Source organism: Emydura macquarii, unplaced genomic scaffold, assembly GCF_026122565.2.
Source record: "Emydura macquarii macquarii isolate MOO-44397 ecotype Brisbane River unplaced genomic scaffold, CSIRO-AGI_Emac_v2 contig_499, whole genome shotgun sequence".
In the NCBI taxonomy this organism is placed as follows: Eukaryota; Metazoa; Chordata; order Testudines; family Chelidae; genus Emydura; species Emydura macquarii.
This window is the reverse complement of record NW_027130636.1, coordinates 16,259,215-16,276,839: the sequence shown is the minus strand read 5'-3', so window position 1 is coordinate 16,276,839 and position 17,625 is coordinate 16,259,215. Positions and strand designations below refer to the sequence as shown.

At 49.7% G+C, this 17,625-nt stretch overlaps 1 protein-coding gene across 3 annotated transcripts in view; it reads left to right on the top strand.

The window, feature by feature from the left end:
* The window catches only part of SNED1 (sushi, nidogen and EGF like domains 1), a 97,326-nt gene that overhangs the window by 40,646 nt on the left and 39,055 nt on the right, over positions 1-17,625 (top strand). For all 3 annotated transcript variants that reach the window (XR_010918159.1, XM_067539017.1, XM_067539018.1), the window contains exons 5-12: positions 2,661-2,786; positions 3,613-3,726; positions 13,602-13,715; positions 14,661-14,774; positions 14,964-15,080; positions 15,845-15,970; positions 16,404-16,508; positions 17,141-17,254. Coding sequence is in view for 2 of the 3 variants with exons in the window: in XM_067539017.1 (XP_067395118.1) it covers positions 2,661-2,786; positions 3,613-3,726; positions 13,602-13,715; positions 14,661-14,774; positions 14,964-15,080; positions 15,845-15,970; positions 16,404-16,508; positions 17,141-17,254 (930 nt within the window). In the remaining variant the exon portion in view is untranslated. The remainder of the gene's footprint in view (positions 1-2,660; positions 2,787-3,612; positions 3,727-13,601; positions 13,716-14,660; positions 14,775-14,963; positions 15,081-15,844; positions 15,971-16,403; positions 16,509-17,140; positions 17,255-17,625) is intronic.

The window sequence follows — 17,625 nt, the reverse complement described above, 5'->3', positions numbered from 1 at the left end:
AGGCTACATCTGAGAATATTTCTTTAATGAGAAAAGGACTAACAATGTTGGGCCAGATTCAACCCTCTTAAGCAAAGCAGGGCTCTGCTGTAATGAATAGAGTTGTGCCTGCTTTGCCTAGGGCTGCATTTGCCCTGCTGGCCCTCTCTTCACTGAGGAAGAGAAGGCTGTGTGGTGTCAGGAGTGAAGGGTTCACCATTATGAATGTATTTGATGAGGTGGGGAAGGGATAAACGTCTCTTGCTGGTGTGGGATTCAGAGATGTGCATAACCGTGGAGTGTACTGGAATACGGGTCTCTCTCTTGGATTCCCAGGATTGAAATTTGGGCTCAATGTCTCGCAAAAATAGCAAAACAAAGGGGAAAACTAAAGGGAAACAGGGAATTGCAGCAGGACAACAGTAAAATGTAATAAGTAAGGTGAAATAAGGAAGAAATATGAGAGGAAGGATAGTCTGTAACTTGGGAGAGCTAGTTCAATTCCCTGCTCTGCTTGTGTGACCTCGGACAAGTCACTTGAGCTTTGTCTGCACGAGAAGTTATGTGGGTATAGTTGTGCTGTTCCCAAAGCAATGTAAGCTAAACTGGAAAAAGGCCACTCCTCTACCAGAACGAGAGTGTCTACATGGGAAGTGACACTGGTATAATTCTCACAGGTCCTAGCCAGCGCCCCTTCCTGGCCACCCACTAGGATTGCTGTGAGGAGAATTGAAGCCTCTGTCCTCTGGATTCTGGGGGTGTTTCAAGCTCCTGAATGGAGTCTAGCCAAAGCTGCAGTGTCGGGGTCCGTGGACACACAGTCAGGGCACAGACCTTCCATCCAGCACCCCTCTTCCGAGCATTAGAACCCACTGTGCAGCCACCTAGCCTGACCCTTCGACTCCCCCATGTTCAAACACACCCCTCCCACAGAACTCCTCTCCAAAGGAGTGTAACGCCCTCAGGGGCACGCAGCAGTTGTGAAGCAGTCAACACACACACACATGCACACTTTGTACACTCTACCATCTTTATACTCTTTATATTTAATAAGGTAAAGCACAGGGCACCGATCACCCAAAACAATAAAACATTCTGACAGCAATGTCCCTCACTCACTCACCCTCCTCTTGAGGGCTCGTCTGTGTTCAGGCAAGCAGAGCCCTCCCCACATTGCCTTCTCTGCCCTGCCCTGCCATGCCATGCCCCACCCCTGCAGCAGCCTCCCTCAGCTTAATCTGGTGCATAATGGCTCTCAATCTCAGGTCCCCCCACAAGTCCCCTTATAGACTCCTGTGGGGGGTCACCTGCTTATTTTGTTCTGCTCTGTGGTGATTTTCCATTACTCCCGAGCCCCCTGCCATTAGACAAGAAGAGGAAGTGTCTTCTTCTAGGCAGAGCAAACACATTGTCCTAAGATGTTGTATTTCGAATAGAGAGCATTGAGTGCAGACCGTTCACCATGGTCTCTGATCTAGCAGAGACATGACACAACTCTGCCAGCTCAGGAGGGATCCACATCCATATAGACTCTCTGTGACATGATCTTTTCATGAGACAATTTCATAAAATCATCCAAAATTCAGGCATGGTGCAGACAGAACCCCCAATTCATCACAGTAACTACAACACTGCAGAGTTGCACCCAACATTATGGAAGCAGGGGATGGTCCCGCTATTGTGGAGAACTTTCCTGGCCCATACACTGCCCTGGTGGAGTTAGTTAGTGAAAGGATCTGAGTTCTTACTCCCACTCCCTTTACCCAGAGGCCTGCCTGGCCTCGAGGGCTCCCCTCCCGCTCTCTCATGTAGTGGGGTCCCTGTAACCCTGACAAGGCTGGGCCCAGGATCCCTGGGGGCTTGACCCCCAGTCTCGTCGTGGTTGCTTAGGGGAGGGGGTTGGGTGACCCCACTCCAGGGGGATCTCGCCGGATCAGCTGCTTCCCTGGCTCAGGGAGCATGGCATTACATTCAAACCAAATTTAATAAACAGCCAGAAACAGTAAGAAAAATGAGAAAAAAATGGGAAAGGTTAAAGGAAACAAGGCGCCCACCCTGTCGGCACAGGGACACCACACACAGCGTCTCTGGGACATAAGGGAAGCTCACAGTCTGCTCCGCACCTGTCCCAGACCTTGCCCCCAGGCCCTGGATGCACTGCGGTGACACTGCGGGTCAGACCCTGCTCTGGCGGTGCCCACACGCCCTCAGGCACTAGGTGGCAGGACCCTTCTCCGCAGCTTCAACCTTCCCCCCTCTCCCCGCCCGACAGGGTCACAACCCCTCTCCAAGTCCAGCCTACGAGGCCTCTTGTCTTGCAACGTCTCCCCTTGCTCGCTCTCCCCAGCCACTCGCCGCGCTTGGCTGCCAGATTACGAGTGGCACAGCCATCTGCACAGTGGGTATAGCAGCCCTGGTCTGCCTCATTGAGGTGCCATGCAGGGCCCAGATTCCATGGTAACAGGGCCCATTTGAGTACTACAACTAGAATATGTTGCCGAATAAATGCACTGAAACACGTTTAAGAGCCAGTGGCACTGGTATGGCCCAGCTGGGGATGGGAGGCCCTGGGATGGAGGAGGAAGTTGGCTCAGTTCGATGCTGTTGTTGCTGAGACATATTGCAAGAGTCTGTGGCGTGCGTTCTCTCTCATTGAAAGGTGTCCTCGCTTGTTTTTGCAGCCTCCGTGTGTTTGACGTTGCGCCCCTGTTTGAATGGAGGGAAGTGTATTGAGGACTGCATCACGGGAAATCCCTCCTACTCCTGCTCCTGCCTTGCAGGCTTCACGGGCAAGAGATGTCATATTGGTACGTGTCCTCTGGTGCCCGCCGCTCGTCCCCCAGGTGCACGTTGCCTGGGGTACAAATATTTCTTCTCCCTCTGAAGCTGGCACCTCCATATTAGTGACTTCATTTCTGGAGACCTGCCTCAAACTAACTGCCATTATCCTGGGCTCCTTAGCACTCTGAGGGATAAAGGAAATGGTCCCAGTCCCAGAAACAATTAGCCAATAAAACAACATTGCGGTTCCATGGGAAGGAGGGCCAGTGGTTAGGGTGTTAGCATACGACACAGGAGACCATTTTTGTGCTCTGCCTCAGACTACCTGTGAGACCTTAGGCAAGTCACTTAGTCTCTTTGTGCCTCAGTTACCCATCTGTACAATGTGGATAATGGCACTGCCCTGCCCCCCAGGGGTGCTGCAGGGATAAATAATGAATGATTGTGAGGCGTTTGGGTATTACGGTAATGGGGACCATACATGTGCGCTAGATTTCATAAATCGATCCCTGGCACCAAATGATGCTTTCTGCTCAGGCAGCCACAAGTCTGGAAGAGAACATGCCAGTGATCCCTTCTCCCCTTACTGGCTCCCATAGTCTGTGGCTGACGTATGACAGAAATCAGGACAGCTGGGGGTGAAGCAGACTCTGGCTCTGGCTCTGTTCTGCCCCGGGCTGGGGGCGCTCCCTGCCACAAGGAGCGTTGGAGACCTGAGGTCTCTCCTGGTGCTGGTGAGCCCTCCTGGCGATGCGGGGTGCACTGGTGTCCCATGTTTATTTGCTGCTGTTCCCCTCCCCTCAGGGAGAGATGGCGGGTGGTTAACATGCCCCCACCGCTGTTCCTTTTCAGATGTGGATGAATGTCTTTCCCACCCGTGTCAGAACGGTGCCACCTGCATTAATGACAACAACCGCTTCAGCTGCCAGTGCCCACCCGGGTTCAAAGGAACCACGTGTGAGACAGGTGAGTGGGGCTGCCCAGCAAGACATGTGGCCCACAATGCATTGCAGAGGGGCTAAAGACCAAACACAGCTTGGCTGAGAGAGTGCAGACTTGGTGCACTCTGGGAGAGGATCCGTGACTCTGTTCACGCATGGCAACTTGGGGGTGGGGGACCTCCAGCAGTGTCTGCCCACCTGGGATGGACTGTGGGCACTGGCTCGATACTTGCATACGGATTTGCATTCAACAGCTATTCCAGCCCACGGAAAGACTTCCTTTGGCTGCACTGGGCTTGGATCAGGCCTTTTCCATGGGAACATGGCAATGCTCCCTCAGTGGAGTCCTCTGCATGCACATTGGTGGAGTGGAAATTGGAAACACACACAAATGAAAGCCTCAAAGGCTGCATTTATTGTATTCTAAATCTGGCTTCCAGTTATAGTCAAGAGGCCACATGATGAGATTGGGAGACAGAAAACTCCTGATCCCAGCTCTGACACTGACTCCCTCTGGGCCTCGGGCAAGTCGCCGAGCACTCTGTTCTCCACCCTAACTCTGTGTGAAGTAAATGGGAACACTCCCTAAACACGGAACCAGTCAGCATGGTCAAGAGTGACTGAATCAGGCCTTTCACCTCCCAGTGCCAGTTCCCCTCTGTCAGAGGGGATAACAGGGCCTGCCTTACAGAGAGGACAGTCCGCCTGCGGAGCTTGTTTTCAGGGGATGTTGTGGAGGCCAAAAGCATAACTGGGTCCAAAAAAGAGCTAGATAAGTTCATGGAGGACAGGTCCATCAGTGGCTATTAGTTAAGATGGGCAGGAATGCAACCTCTGCTCTGATGTCCCCAAGCCTCTGACTGCCAGAAGCTGGGAGGGGATGACAAGATGGATCACTCGCTAATTGCCCTGCTCTGTTCATTCCCTCTGAAGCACCTTGCACCAAGCACAGTCAGGGACAGGATATTGGGCTAGACGGACCATTGGTCTGACCCAGTCTGCCCGTTCTGATGTTCTTACGAGTGTGAGGGTCCAGGCTGGGTCTGGGCAACTCCTTTAAGCTCCACTGAAGAGTTAGGGTCAGATCCCCACACTCTCCTGTTGAGTAAAACCTACCTCTGCAAATAACCCCACTGGAATCAATGGTCTTCTTGTGGAATGAGATGCTGCTGCACAAAGGGGCAGGATCTGGCTCTCAGTGCCTGTCAATGCTCTGTAGTTTTTATCCAGCAGGGACCCTCAACTGGCTGAAAGAAACAATCACCGATCTCAATGGATGGTCCACAAGCAGGTCTCAGCTCTTTGCAGAGTGCGACACGCTTCCTGGATTTGGACCTGGAGAATGCAAATGAAACTGGTGTGGCTGCAAGTGCCTCCTATCTGACAGCGGTGGCGCATTTCTGAGCAGTCTGGGTGTTAGCACAGCGCATTTCAGCAATTCGTTTTGAAGCCCCCTCCACTGTCGTTAGGTTCTGCGTATTGAAACAAGCTGGATGCTGTCACTTAATTAGAATGCAAGTGGCCCTGCTCGCTGCAATACTATTTCATAAACTTTAAGGTCAGAAGGGACCAATATGATCATCTAATGAGTCTGACCTCCTGCATAAGGCAGGCCACAGAACCTCACCCCTCACTCCTGTAACAGACCCCTAACCTAACACTGAGTTATTGAAGTCCTCGAATCATGGTTTAAAGACCTCAAGGTACAATTAAGGTTTGCTCCAGAGCCCTTTGAAGTCACTGGGAACCTTTTCATTGACTTCAGTGAGCTTTGGATAAGGCCCTTCTAGTGCTGAGTCATTGTTAATCCAAGCAGCAACATTATCAGGAACTAACATGTCCACCCAGTCATGTGACACATGTAGACTCCTGTGGGCATGAGGATGGCAGCAAGGGGCATATTTAAAAAGCTCAGGGGCAGATGTTCAAGTTCTCAGCACCCACAATCAGAGCCAGATTTTCAGAAGAGCTCAGCTTGCATTTAGACACCTACATAAGGGTCAGAATTTCAAGAGCACTCTGCACCCAACGTGCCTGTGGAAATCTGGCCCCAAGTCTGTATCCTTTGTCACAGAGCCCCATCAAGACACCTCAGCCTCCTTGCCAATGAGGGTATCTTATATGCCATGGGACATCTAAACCAATAAACAATGAGGGAAATTTGAAGCAACCTACTGAAAAATCAGCCATCTTATAAACCAGCCTGTGTAAGTCTCTACACAGCTGTATTCAAATGGGATACCCATTAGTTTAGTTCTCAGAAACCTTAAAACAAAGAACAGAAGCTTAGCTCCGAGCTATTCAATTCTGGGCACATCAGTGTCAGTATGCTCAGCCATTCTACTTGGTCGCCTGATCCCTTGGGATAAGAAGTGGTCAGCTGTCTCTAGAAAAGCAAGAAGATATTACAGCCCCGGCTGAGTTTTCCTTTGTGGTTGGACACCAGGCTGCTGTAGTGGATCCAACCTTTGGATCTCTTGTATTTCCAAGCCTACTGGGTCTGAGCAGCAGCAAGACTGTCTGTAAGTCTGACTTCTCTGGAACACTTCCAAGGTACAGATCCCCCACTGCTTAGTTCCCCTTCTCAGGATGTGGGGTCCCATGGTCCAGTTGTCTAAACTCCAAGGCCAGTACTAATCCCTAAGTCTCCCCAAAACTTAAGCATGCCCTCCCCAGAGCTCCACCCACATGGTTATTCCTGTTTACAGTTTAACTCCTCAAGGACTATGTTGCAGTTAAAGCAGGTAACACACTGACTTTGCAAAGGAACTGCTTAACCACACACACTTTGTGCATAGAGATTTACAGATCTACAGAAAACAACAAAAACCTACATGCAGACATCCCCCTCCAATGTCCTCACCACTCCTGAGAGCTTTAGGGCTTTCAGTCAATGTCTGTTAGGAGTCCCAGGATACCATCTGCAGCCCATGCCTGCTCAATTTTCTCTTCCTGGCAATGGTCTCTCTCTCTCTGTCTCCCTCCTTTAGGGCTGGTCCTCATGTGGAGTTATTCTGGAATAGCTGTTCCACTGTAAATTCATCCCCTCCCTTAATCTGGAATGACTTCGATGTGCAGACAAGCCCTTAGAAAGCATGCCTCTCTTACAGTCAATCTCTTCTCACATTGGGATTTCCCCTGATGCAATCCCATGAGTGGAACTGCGATCTCCAGCCATCTGTGGGCTGCTGATTTAGAGTATCATTAGCAGTTTATGTCTCTGCCAGTAGCCTCCATTGTCCTTCATGGTAAGGCTATTCAATTGTTGATGGCTCCCTTCATCAGGGCAGGCACCCAGGCACCAAGCTGCCCCGCACCAAAGAGGAATCCTGCAATCCACCATCAGCCAGGGAAGCACATGATCAAGATACCACTCAAAATGGAGATTGGAAATACCAGCTGTGTTTTTTCACACAGCCACATGGGAGACACAGATATCTCCCAGTAGGTCTGACCTCTGGGGCTGACATGGAACCTTACTGGAAATAACAAAGACAGAGCCCAGCCCACATCTGGAGCCATTTTCTGGCATCCACAAAATGGTGCCTGCCTCTTCTTGAGTGAGTGTCAGCCTGTGGTTTAGCCCAGAGCCCCTCTAAGGGGTGGAAGGACTCTTCCATACACATACTTCCAGGGGCTACCCTCACCTTGGGCCCCTTTCTGCCTGTTTGTGTACCTTCTCCCTGGAGCAGATGGGTAAGGAGGGGATAGGGTATTGGCTCCACACTCCCTCATTATTGGCCAGCACAGAGAGGGACGCAGTAGTAGTCTAATGCTGATATAGGCCATCAGCAAATTATTGCCACTGCTGAGTCCCAACTTGAGCTCTGGACTGCTCTTGGGATGCTTTTCATCACCCTTTACTGTGGACTTTGTCTATGAGAGACAACCCACCTTAAATTGGGCTTGTAATTGTGATCAACCACAACCTTCCAGATGTACTTTGTGGTCTTTAGAGCTCTCTGAACTTTATTAAGCAACTAGATGATCAAACTGTGCTGCCTGATTTTTTGGCCCATTTCTTTTCACCACAGTGAGTGGTAAGGCTGCATCAGAAACTGAGCAGGGGCAGGACGTCAGAAAGCCATAAATATCTCCAACAGCCACTTGCACAAACACCCATCTTGCTCACTGCAACTACCTTTTCTGCCATGCCTACATCTTCCTATTCATTCACAAGCTTGTCAGTAATAGAATCATAGCTATGTAGGGCTGGAAGGAACCTCAAGAAGTCATCAAGCCACCTGCACTGAGGCTGGGCCAAGTAAACCTAGAGCATCCCTGACAGGTGTTTGTCCAACCTGTTCTTAAAAATTTCCAGTGATGGGGATTCCACAAGCTCTCTTGGGAGCCTAGTCCAAAGCTTAACTGCCCTTATAGTTAGAAAGTTTTTCCTAATATCTAACCTAAGTCTCCCCTGCAGCAGATTAAACCCATTACTTCTTGTCCTACTCTCAGTGGACATGGAGGACAGTTAATCACAGTCCTTTTTTATAACAGCCCTTAACATATCTGAAGACTGTTATCTAGTTTCCGCCTACCCCTTAGTCTTCTTTTCTCAAGACTAAACATTCCCAGGTTTTTTTAAGTCAGGTTCTTAAAACCTTTTATCAGAACCAGACACTGTACTCTATCCAAGACCTCACCAGTGCTGAATAGAGCAGGATAATTACCTCCCGAGTCTTACGTACAGCACTCCAGGTCTATAATTTCCTGGGTCCTTCCCCTTTGTTCCTCTTTTTAAAGATAGATCCTATGTTTGCCCTTCTCCAGTCCTCTGGGACCTCACTCATCCTCCAGGAGTTCTCAGAGATAATTGATAACAGTTTCAAGATTGCTTCAGTTAGGTCCTTAAGTATCTTAAGATGAATTTCATCAGACCCTGCTGACTTGAATACATATAATTTATCTAAATATTCTTTAAACTGTTCCATTCTTATTTTGGCTGCTGTTCCTTCCTTCTTCTTGTTAATATTAATTGGGTGAATATCTGGTTCTCAGTAACCTTTTTGGTGAAGACTGAAGCAAAACAGGCATTAACACCTCAGTCTTCTTGATGTCATCTGTCACTAGGGCTACTTCCCCACTAAGTGGAGGACCTACACTTTCCTTCATCTTTCTCTTGTTCCTAACGTATTTAAAGAACCTCTTCTTATTGCCTTTTATATCCCTTGATAGGTGTATTTTTTTTTGTGCCTTAGTCTTTCTGATTTTGTCATGCTTGGGTTATTCTTTTATATCCCTCCTTAGCGATTCATATTTTTCCACTTTTGTAAGATTCTTTTCTGTTTTCATGTCATTACAGAGCTCTTGATGGCGCCATAAAGGCCTCCTACTATTCTGCCTATCTTTCCTTCTCATTGATAGTTTGCAGTTGTGCATTTAATGTTGTCTCTTTGAGAAACTACCAGCTCTCCTGAACTCCTTTGTCCTTTACATTTTCTTCACATGGGAACTAATGTACCATTTATCTGGGTTTGTTAAAGTCTGCTCTTTTGAAGTCCATTGTCCTTATAGACTCATAGACTTTAAGGCCAGAAGGAACCGTCATGATCATCTAGTCTGGCCTCCTGCACATTGCAGGCCACAGAACCTCACCCATCCACTCCTGTAATAGACCCCTACCCTCTGGCTGAGTTACTGAAGTTATCAAATAATGATTTAAAGACTTCAAGTTACAGAGAATCCACCATTAACTCCAGCTCAAACCAGGAAGTGACCCATGCCCCACATTGCAGAGGAAGGAGAAAACCCCATGGGGTCTCTGCCACTCTGAGCTGGGCGGGAAATTCCTTCCCGACCCCAAATATGATGATCAGTTAGACCCTGAGCAGGTGGGCAAGACCTATCAGCCAGACACCTGGGAAAGAATTCTCTGGAGTAACTGAGAGCCCATCCACCTAGTGTTCCATCTCCGAATATTGGGGATTTTTGCTACTGACAGTCACCGATGGGTCACATGCCATCGTAGACATTTCCATCATACCATCCCCTCCATAAACTTAGCGAGCTCAGTCTTGAATTCAGTTAGGTTTTTCTTCTTCGCTGTTCTCTTTGGAAGGCTGTTCCAGAGCTTCACTCCCCTGCTGCTCTCTTGCCTTCCTTTCTTTAGAATCCTGAACTCTCATTTCATGGTCACTTTCATCCAAATTGGCTTCCAACTTCAGATTCGCTACAAATTCCTCCCTGTTGGTCAGAATCAAGTCTAAAATGTGCCCCTGGTTACTTCCTCCACTTTCTGAAACGAAAAGTTGTCCCTAATACATTCCAAGAGCTTACTGGAAATTTTGTGTTTTGCCATCATCAGCGTATGCACAGTGTGCCCAAACATTTGATAGCATCATCATCAGCCAGGTGAAGAGCCAGTAGCCCGCCATCGAAATAAGTCAGCGGGCACCCGTCAAGGATATGCAACATAGTCTGAAGTTGATTGCATCTACCTTGCAAGTCATTAGAGAAACCCCATTTGAAAAGATTGGCTGCAGAGTTACCCTGTCCTATTTGAAACCGATTCAGAGATGACCACAGATGCGTTGGCAGATCAAAACCTGGTGGGCAGATCATTGGATCAGTGACGAGAGAGTGATTAATGACTGTTGTCACTGACCACTTATTATACCAAGCAGATTGCACCATCATGTCCTATGGTGCCATAAGTGACCATAAAGGATGTCTAGAAGACAGGCAAACTGGCGGGTGGTTGAAGAGGTCTCAGTACAGAGGCAAGTTGTGGTTCTCACGGATTTTGGCCAGGAGCATGATGGATGTCCCCTCACAGCGAATATGGACCAGTGCTGTGCTACTAAGTATTGGCAGCCGTTGCAACGGAGTTGCACATAATGTCCCAGTAACAATGTGCATAGCTTGTTAAACTCTACATCGACTTTCCTCGTGTAAGACGAGTGACACCAGACAGGAGCTTAGTACTTTTCTGTTGAATAGCAGAGAGCAAGGGTTGATGTTTTAAGCGACCGGACAGTCACATCCTCACATTGAGCTGGCCAGTTTTCTGAGCAAATTGCTCCAAGTGCTAACTTTGGCTGCTGTCTTCTTCAAGTGGTTGCAATATGTCAATGACCTCTTCAATGTCATGTGGAGGTGAACCAAGTTTGGGTTGTGTTGCAGGCATTGGCTGTTTAAGAAAATATTTAACTCATGGCTTGTGCTTGCATTATGCAGATGAAATACACTAGAAACAGTCTTGGAAAAGCTCGGCTGCAGGCACCATTGACTACAGTGGTCTGCCGTGAGCTTCATATCATCATTCAGGACTTTGTCCATTTCTGAGAAGGACTGAGCTCAATAGCTGTGGCCAATGTCATTGGCATGGATAAACTTGCGTGAGAGTGTTGCTGACAAGTCCTTGATGTACCCATCGAACAGTATCGGTGGAAGAGTTGAACCTTGAGGAAGACCTTAATCTGATACTTCCAGTAACTGCAACAGTCACCCATGTGTATTCTGAACTGCCTATTTTGGAGAATGAGCTCTATTACTTCTACCATCCAACATGGGGCAACTCAAGAGCATTTACACAGAAGGCCTCTGTGCCAGACAATATCAAAAGCAACAGTCAAATCCAGGAAGACAGCTGCGGTCTTTAGATTTTGTTGAAAATCATTTTCAATAAAGGTGATCAAGTCCAAGATTTGATCACAGGTGCTACGTCCTTTTCTGAACCCTGCCTGCTCAACATGCAAGACACCGTCTAACTCTGGGGCAATTCATTGAAGGATCAAATGCTCAAACACCTTGAAACACACTCACAGCAAGGTTATGTTCGGTAACTTGCCACATTATAGGGGTCCTTGCCCAGCTTGAGAATGGCAATAATCTTTGCTTGACACCAAGTGCGTGGTAGCTTCTTCTCATTTTATATATAGAAATTAGTGAGCCACTGAGCCGCCTTTGGTCCAAGGTGCTTAAGGAATTCTGGCAAGATGTTATCATACCCATTTCTTTTTCAACAGAGGTCTAGGTAGTTAAAGTCCCCCATTACTGCCAGGTCTTATGTTTTGGATATTTCTATTATTTGTTTTAGAAATGGCTCATTCACCTCCTCTTCCCAGTTGATGATCTATAGCAGAGCTCCTACCACAATGTCATCCCTCATTTACCTCTTTTATCTTTACCCAGAGATTTACAACTGATCTGCCTCTCACCTCCTTCTGGACCTCAGAACAAGCATATATGTTATTGATGTATAATTCAACCGCCTCGCTTTTCACCCTATCGGGCCTTTCTGAACAAACCCTACTTCTCCATGCCAATATTCCAGTCATGACACTTAGCCCATCCAGGCTCTGTGATGCCAATAAAGTCATAGTTTAGCTTATGTAGTCATACTTCCAGTTCTTCCAGTTTATTCCCCGTACTCCTTGCATTTATGTTTAGACATCTAAGATGCTGAGCAGGTTCCCCCACTGGTTTCCCTCTTGTTGCTTCTATGATCGATGTCCTTCCAGTGTGTCAGCCTTCAGCAGTGCTGATCCCTCGCCCCTCCAGAGCAGATGACACAGCATCTGGCCTTAGCATCGATTCAGGACTTTACTCCCTGCAGCAAGCGGAGAACATCAGTACTCGGGGAGAGTCTCTGATCCTGAATGCAATGTGCCACCTGCTGCCAAACATACGTGGGTGCAGATAAGGGTGTTCTGAGGCCTAATTTTGGAAGGGAGAGGCTCTTGGATCAGCTGTGTGGTTATGGGACAGCAGAGGGCAATGGGGTGAATCTGCAAGGTGTGAATATGCTTCTTGCCTTCCAGCTGGGGAGGGTGAGAGCCAGCCAGGAGGGACGATTTGGTGGCAGGTGGAGGACAGTGAGGAGGAGGGGTCACAGAGGCAGGGTGCCGGGGGCCCTGGAGGAACGTGGCAGATGGGGATAGGGTGACCACTTTTGTTGGCTGGAAATAAGGGAGAACCCCACTGGGGGCTGTTCTCAGAGGGACACAGAGCTGTGTCTGCCCTGCACAATGGACTCCTCTGGTGGAGAGCCATCTCAAATAGCTAAGCACCGACTCGGGTCTCAATCTGATCACAGGCACATACATGGTGCTGCCATGGGCCTCAGCAAGTTACCCTAAATAGCTGCAGTGTTTTGGCCTCCAATAAGAAAGCTTGCCCTAGGGGTCATATACACCAGTGGGTGTTTACTGAAGGGAAAACATCCAAGAGCAAATGTGGCACCAGCATCCAAAGTAAGACGGTAAATGAACCGGCTGAACGGTCCAAGCCAAGGATTATTGACTGATTTGCCCCAGTTATGCCAATGGCATCCTACATGTCCACATCACTGTATAATTCCTTCCTCCTTTCACGTCATTGTTGAACCAGACTTCCCGGGAGCGAGTGTGAAAGGGGTGGGATATGCAATGAAAAGGTATGTGGTTTACTAAAAAAAAAAATATAGCTAATGTGCAAGAATTGGAGAATTAATTAGTGCTGCCCCCTGCTGGTGTGAAGGTGCTAGGATCCCTGGGATGGTCTGATTTTTGATGGTAGAGCTAGTGGCTGCCATAAAGCCAAGCAAAGGGCCCTGCCATTTTTAGACTTGATTCTGACCAACAGGGTCACAAATCTGAAAATGAGTGAAAGTGACCATGAAATGATAGACCTCTAAGGAAAGGAAGATATGAGAGCAGCAGAGGCATTTCACAGGCTGTCCTCCTCCATTTCTCCAGCAGTAGGATTTGAAGGAGAGGAAAAAACACCAGCAATCCAGTTCCCTTTCCAACCGAAGGATCTGATGGGAGAGTGTTTGGGAGACACATTCTTACAGCAACCATGGGTTGGGCTTGGAAGGTGTGAGGGCTCCAGGTTGGGGGGAAAATGTGCTGAGCTTTGCGTGTGATTCCCCAGGACCAGATTTAATCTCTCCTTTCTTTATTTGGGATGCTGCAGTGGAGTCACCGTGTGAGACCAAGGAGTGCCAGAACAGTGGGGAGTGCCGAGTGGCAAACAGGACAGCGGCATGCGTGTGCCAGGCAGGATATACAGGAGACTCCTGTGAGATAGGTAAGAAGCCAATGGATCACCACGTGTTGGAATGGCCTCAAAATGAGAGGTGAAGTCTTAGGGTGACATCTTATATGTTCCACTTGAACTAAGGTGACTTTATGGGCCTCCTGGCAGGTGCTGGATTGTGCCAAGGAAGGCACCCATGCACGTTTGAGTTTAATCATAGAATCATAGAAGATGAGGATTGGAAGGGACCTCAGGAGATCATCTAGTCCTACCCCCTGCTCAAAGCTGGACCAGCCCCAATTAAATCATCCCAGCCAGGACTTTGTCAAGCCGGGCCTTAATAACCTTTTGCTTTTCCTACCTCCCTAATTCTTCAAATTATTATACGTTTAGTTGATTTTCAATTCCTCATCCCTGCTCACTGGGATCCATAGATCTTTACTCTCTTCTGAAACCATTCAGAAGGATCCTAGAGAAAGTGAAGACCCCAAAAGATGTATGTGTTGGTCAGAGATGAGACCACATCTAAAACCACACAGGTCCGCATGGGGGGGTCACTAATGAAAGTGGAGCAAGCTAGATCAAGATGTAGTTCTGAGAGTAAAGACACAGAAGTTCACTAGAAGTGATGCATGCAGCATGTGTCTGGGATTCAGAGGAGGGAAACGTGCTAGGTTTCCCCTAGGAGAGAGTGCAGGGGGTCAGAGGCGGGTCAGATATCTAGAACCTGGCAGATGCATTCATCTGGTGGAGGTGCTGGAGAAGAGATCTAGCCCTGAGGAGAAGCACACACCTGGATCTGGAGTCGGAACAGGGATAGAGCTCCAGGAGAGGGTTGCATCTATATAAGTCATGTGGTAAGAGACAGGACAGCTCTCCAGATGCAGAGATAACAAGCAGGGGGCCTTCACCACATCCGTAGATGCGTGCACTGGGTCTTCAGCTGGTCCTGGAGCCATGGCTAAACCTGATCCCCTCACTGCTTTTCCACTACAGAAATAAATGAGTGTGCTTCCAGCCCCTGCCTGCATGGGGGGCGATGCATCGACTTGGTAGATAACTACACGTGTGTGTGCGTCGAGCCCTTCGTGGGACAGCGCTGTGAGACAGGTGCCCTTATCCACCCCGGCAACAGCCCCCTGTGTAGGGCCGGTATCTCAGGGTGATGTTAGCCATGGCTGACCCTTCGCCCTTCCTGCCTGACTGTGTGGGCTGTCCCTCCCCAGGCTCCAGCCAGCCATGCTGCTTGAGCTCCTGAGTCAGCCGGGCTGAGCTGAGGCTCCGTCTCCCCCACTCTAGACCCCTCGGCGTGTGAGGATAGGAGCTGCAGGAACCGGCAAACCTGTAACTACATCCGCCCGGGACGCTACATCTGCACGTGTTCGCCGGGCTACTATGGCAACAACTGCCAGTACGGTGAGCTCATCCTTGCCTTCCCTCTGGGCTCGGGAGCGGCTTCCTGCGGAGCCATGGGGTTCCGCTCTGAGCCGGCTTTGGGCTGCTCCCGCTGGAAACCCCCAGCCAGCACAGAGAGCTCTATGCCATACCTCCTCCCAGCATCCAGAATCAGGCCTGGCCAGGGAGAAGGAAATCCAGCCAGGAAGCCCCTGTGCTGGGTAGTCCCCAGCCTTTGGGAGGCTCTGGGCAGCAGGTATCCTTCAATTACACCAAGGATTGGACCAGCCCCCAGCTGACCTCAGGGGGGCACAAAAGGGATCCCCCCCAAGTCCTGCCCCACGCACCACTCAGCCAGGCAGAGAATTTGGGCCATGGAGAATGAGCAGCAGATGTAGTAAAACTCCCCCTGGAGCACGGCATGAGCTGAAGGTGCAGGGCCAGGTGTCCCACAGAGGGACCCATCTGAAATGAGACTCCTGGCAGGGCACTTGTGGGAAGCCAATGCAAAAGGGCTGCAGAGACTGTCAAAGCAAATTCAGTCCAGAGCAGCAACCAGTGTTTTCCGGGAGGACCTACCCAGCTGTCAGAGCTGGTCCTGCTGGTCAATCAGGGAGGGGCATCCGTGAGCTCTGAAACAAAGATGAGTGACCAGGTTCACCCTGGGTGGGACGCCCATTGACATCCCTGGAGGGATACTGTGGGAGAGGGGTGATTTGGCCACTTGTTAGCATCAGTGATTGACTTTTCCTGCCCAGTCTTTCACAGGTGTTCTCTCTTTGCAGGCAGGCCCAGAATGCCAAGTGCTTGTCTCTCCAATCCATGCCAGCATGGGGGGAACTGTCTGGAAACCGAGCAAGGCTATGTCTGTGAATGCCCAGAGGAGTACACGGGGACTGACTGCAGAGACAGTAAGTAGCAGAGATGGGGGTCGCTAGTGCTAGAGGGCAATTGCTGGATAGGGTCTGTCTAGGACACTTTAGTGTTACTGTTGAGAGCAGGTCCATTAGCTCAAGGGTAGATCAGAGATCCAGATGTTCTCAGATAAGCAGTGGCTCGCCTCTCCAACAGGGAGATGCAGCTGGCCGGGGATCTGCCGTCTTGTAGGTGTAAATCAGGGGAAAGATCTGATGTCCTAGATGAAGAAAGGAGAAGCTCTGCTGGGAGGCTCTTATAACTGAGTGGGATCCAGGGTCTTCTCACAAGGGCATCTGAGCTGGCCTCCTGTTCACTCCTCGTGGTTGCTACAGCAATGGGCAACCTTACAAACACCTAAACAGTTAGCTAGAGCATGGGCTCCACTGCCCCACAAGAGCTTCCGTTTGCCATCTCTGTCTGCCACAGAGGTCTCCGAGGACTGCGAGTGTCGGAACGGGGGGAAGTGTCTGGATGGAAACTTCACCATCTGCCAGTGTCTGCCCGGATATTTCGGACTCCTCTGTGAATTTGGTAAGAGCAAAGATCTCCCAGGCTAGCAAACTCCCATATTTCCTTCCTTTCCTCTTTCTTTTATAACTTGGAAGTAGAGAGAGAAGCTAGGCGTCCCACTGATGTACTTCTAGCCTTCTAGACACTATTCTCCATCACAGACAGCTGCTGTCCCACCAGTCAGCCTCTGCTCTGTTCTAGAGCCGAAGGAAGGCTCCATGCCCAGGTCCTCCCCTGCCCGCTCTTCTCCACCAGAGCCCCTGTCTCAGCACCAGAGGGACCTTCCGGTGGGGCAAAGGAGAATGGGCTTTTTCCATTTGTTCAGTCCTTAGCTCCACACACTGCGGCCCATGACCCCTTCCCTAACTTGGTTGCTATCTCCTGGAGGAGAGGGAGGTTTTGGTTTCGTACACATTCCCTCTGGAGCTCTCCACATCAATCCAAATACAGCCCTCATATCCCTTTCTTGGCAGGAGTGATGGAGGGATTCGGACGGGGTCAATTCCCCCTCTAGCTCCTCCTTCACAGAAAAAGTAAAAAATCTCTGTAGAAATGCCCTTTCCAGGCTCTTCCCTGAACTGATTGAGCCGATGGCCAGAGATTGGCCTCTGGGGTCTCTCACCAGACAATGGCTTTCGTTGCTGTTCTCACAGAAGTGACCACTACACCTTGCAATATGAACACGCAGTGTCCGGACGGGGGCTACTGCATGGAGTATAGTGGGAGCTACCTGTGCGTGTGTCACACAGACTACGGCACCAACCACTGTGAGTCTGGCTGGCTAGTGAACACAGGAGAGGGTGTGGGGGCGAGGGAATGGGTGTGGTGTGACGTGACGTGGGTGTGGCTGAGGGGCTCGGAGCAGTAGTGCCTGGAGAGACAGGAGTAGGGGAGGAGAGGGCAGAGCTGGGGGGAAGTGGCAATAGGAGGAGGTCAGCCATTTCTATGCGGCTGTGCGAGTTGATACAGCGCAAGGAAGAGGCAGGGCGTACGTGAAGGGGATGAGCTGTGCCAGTAGGACAGCACAAACTGCCTAGATAAGCAAGGGACAGTAGGGAGCTAGGTCTCCCAGGCCCCCCTAGCAGAGCCACCTCCTCCCTCATGCATCCCTAGCCATGTCCCTGAAGGGATGATAGGA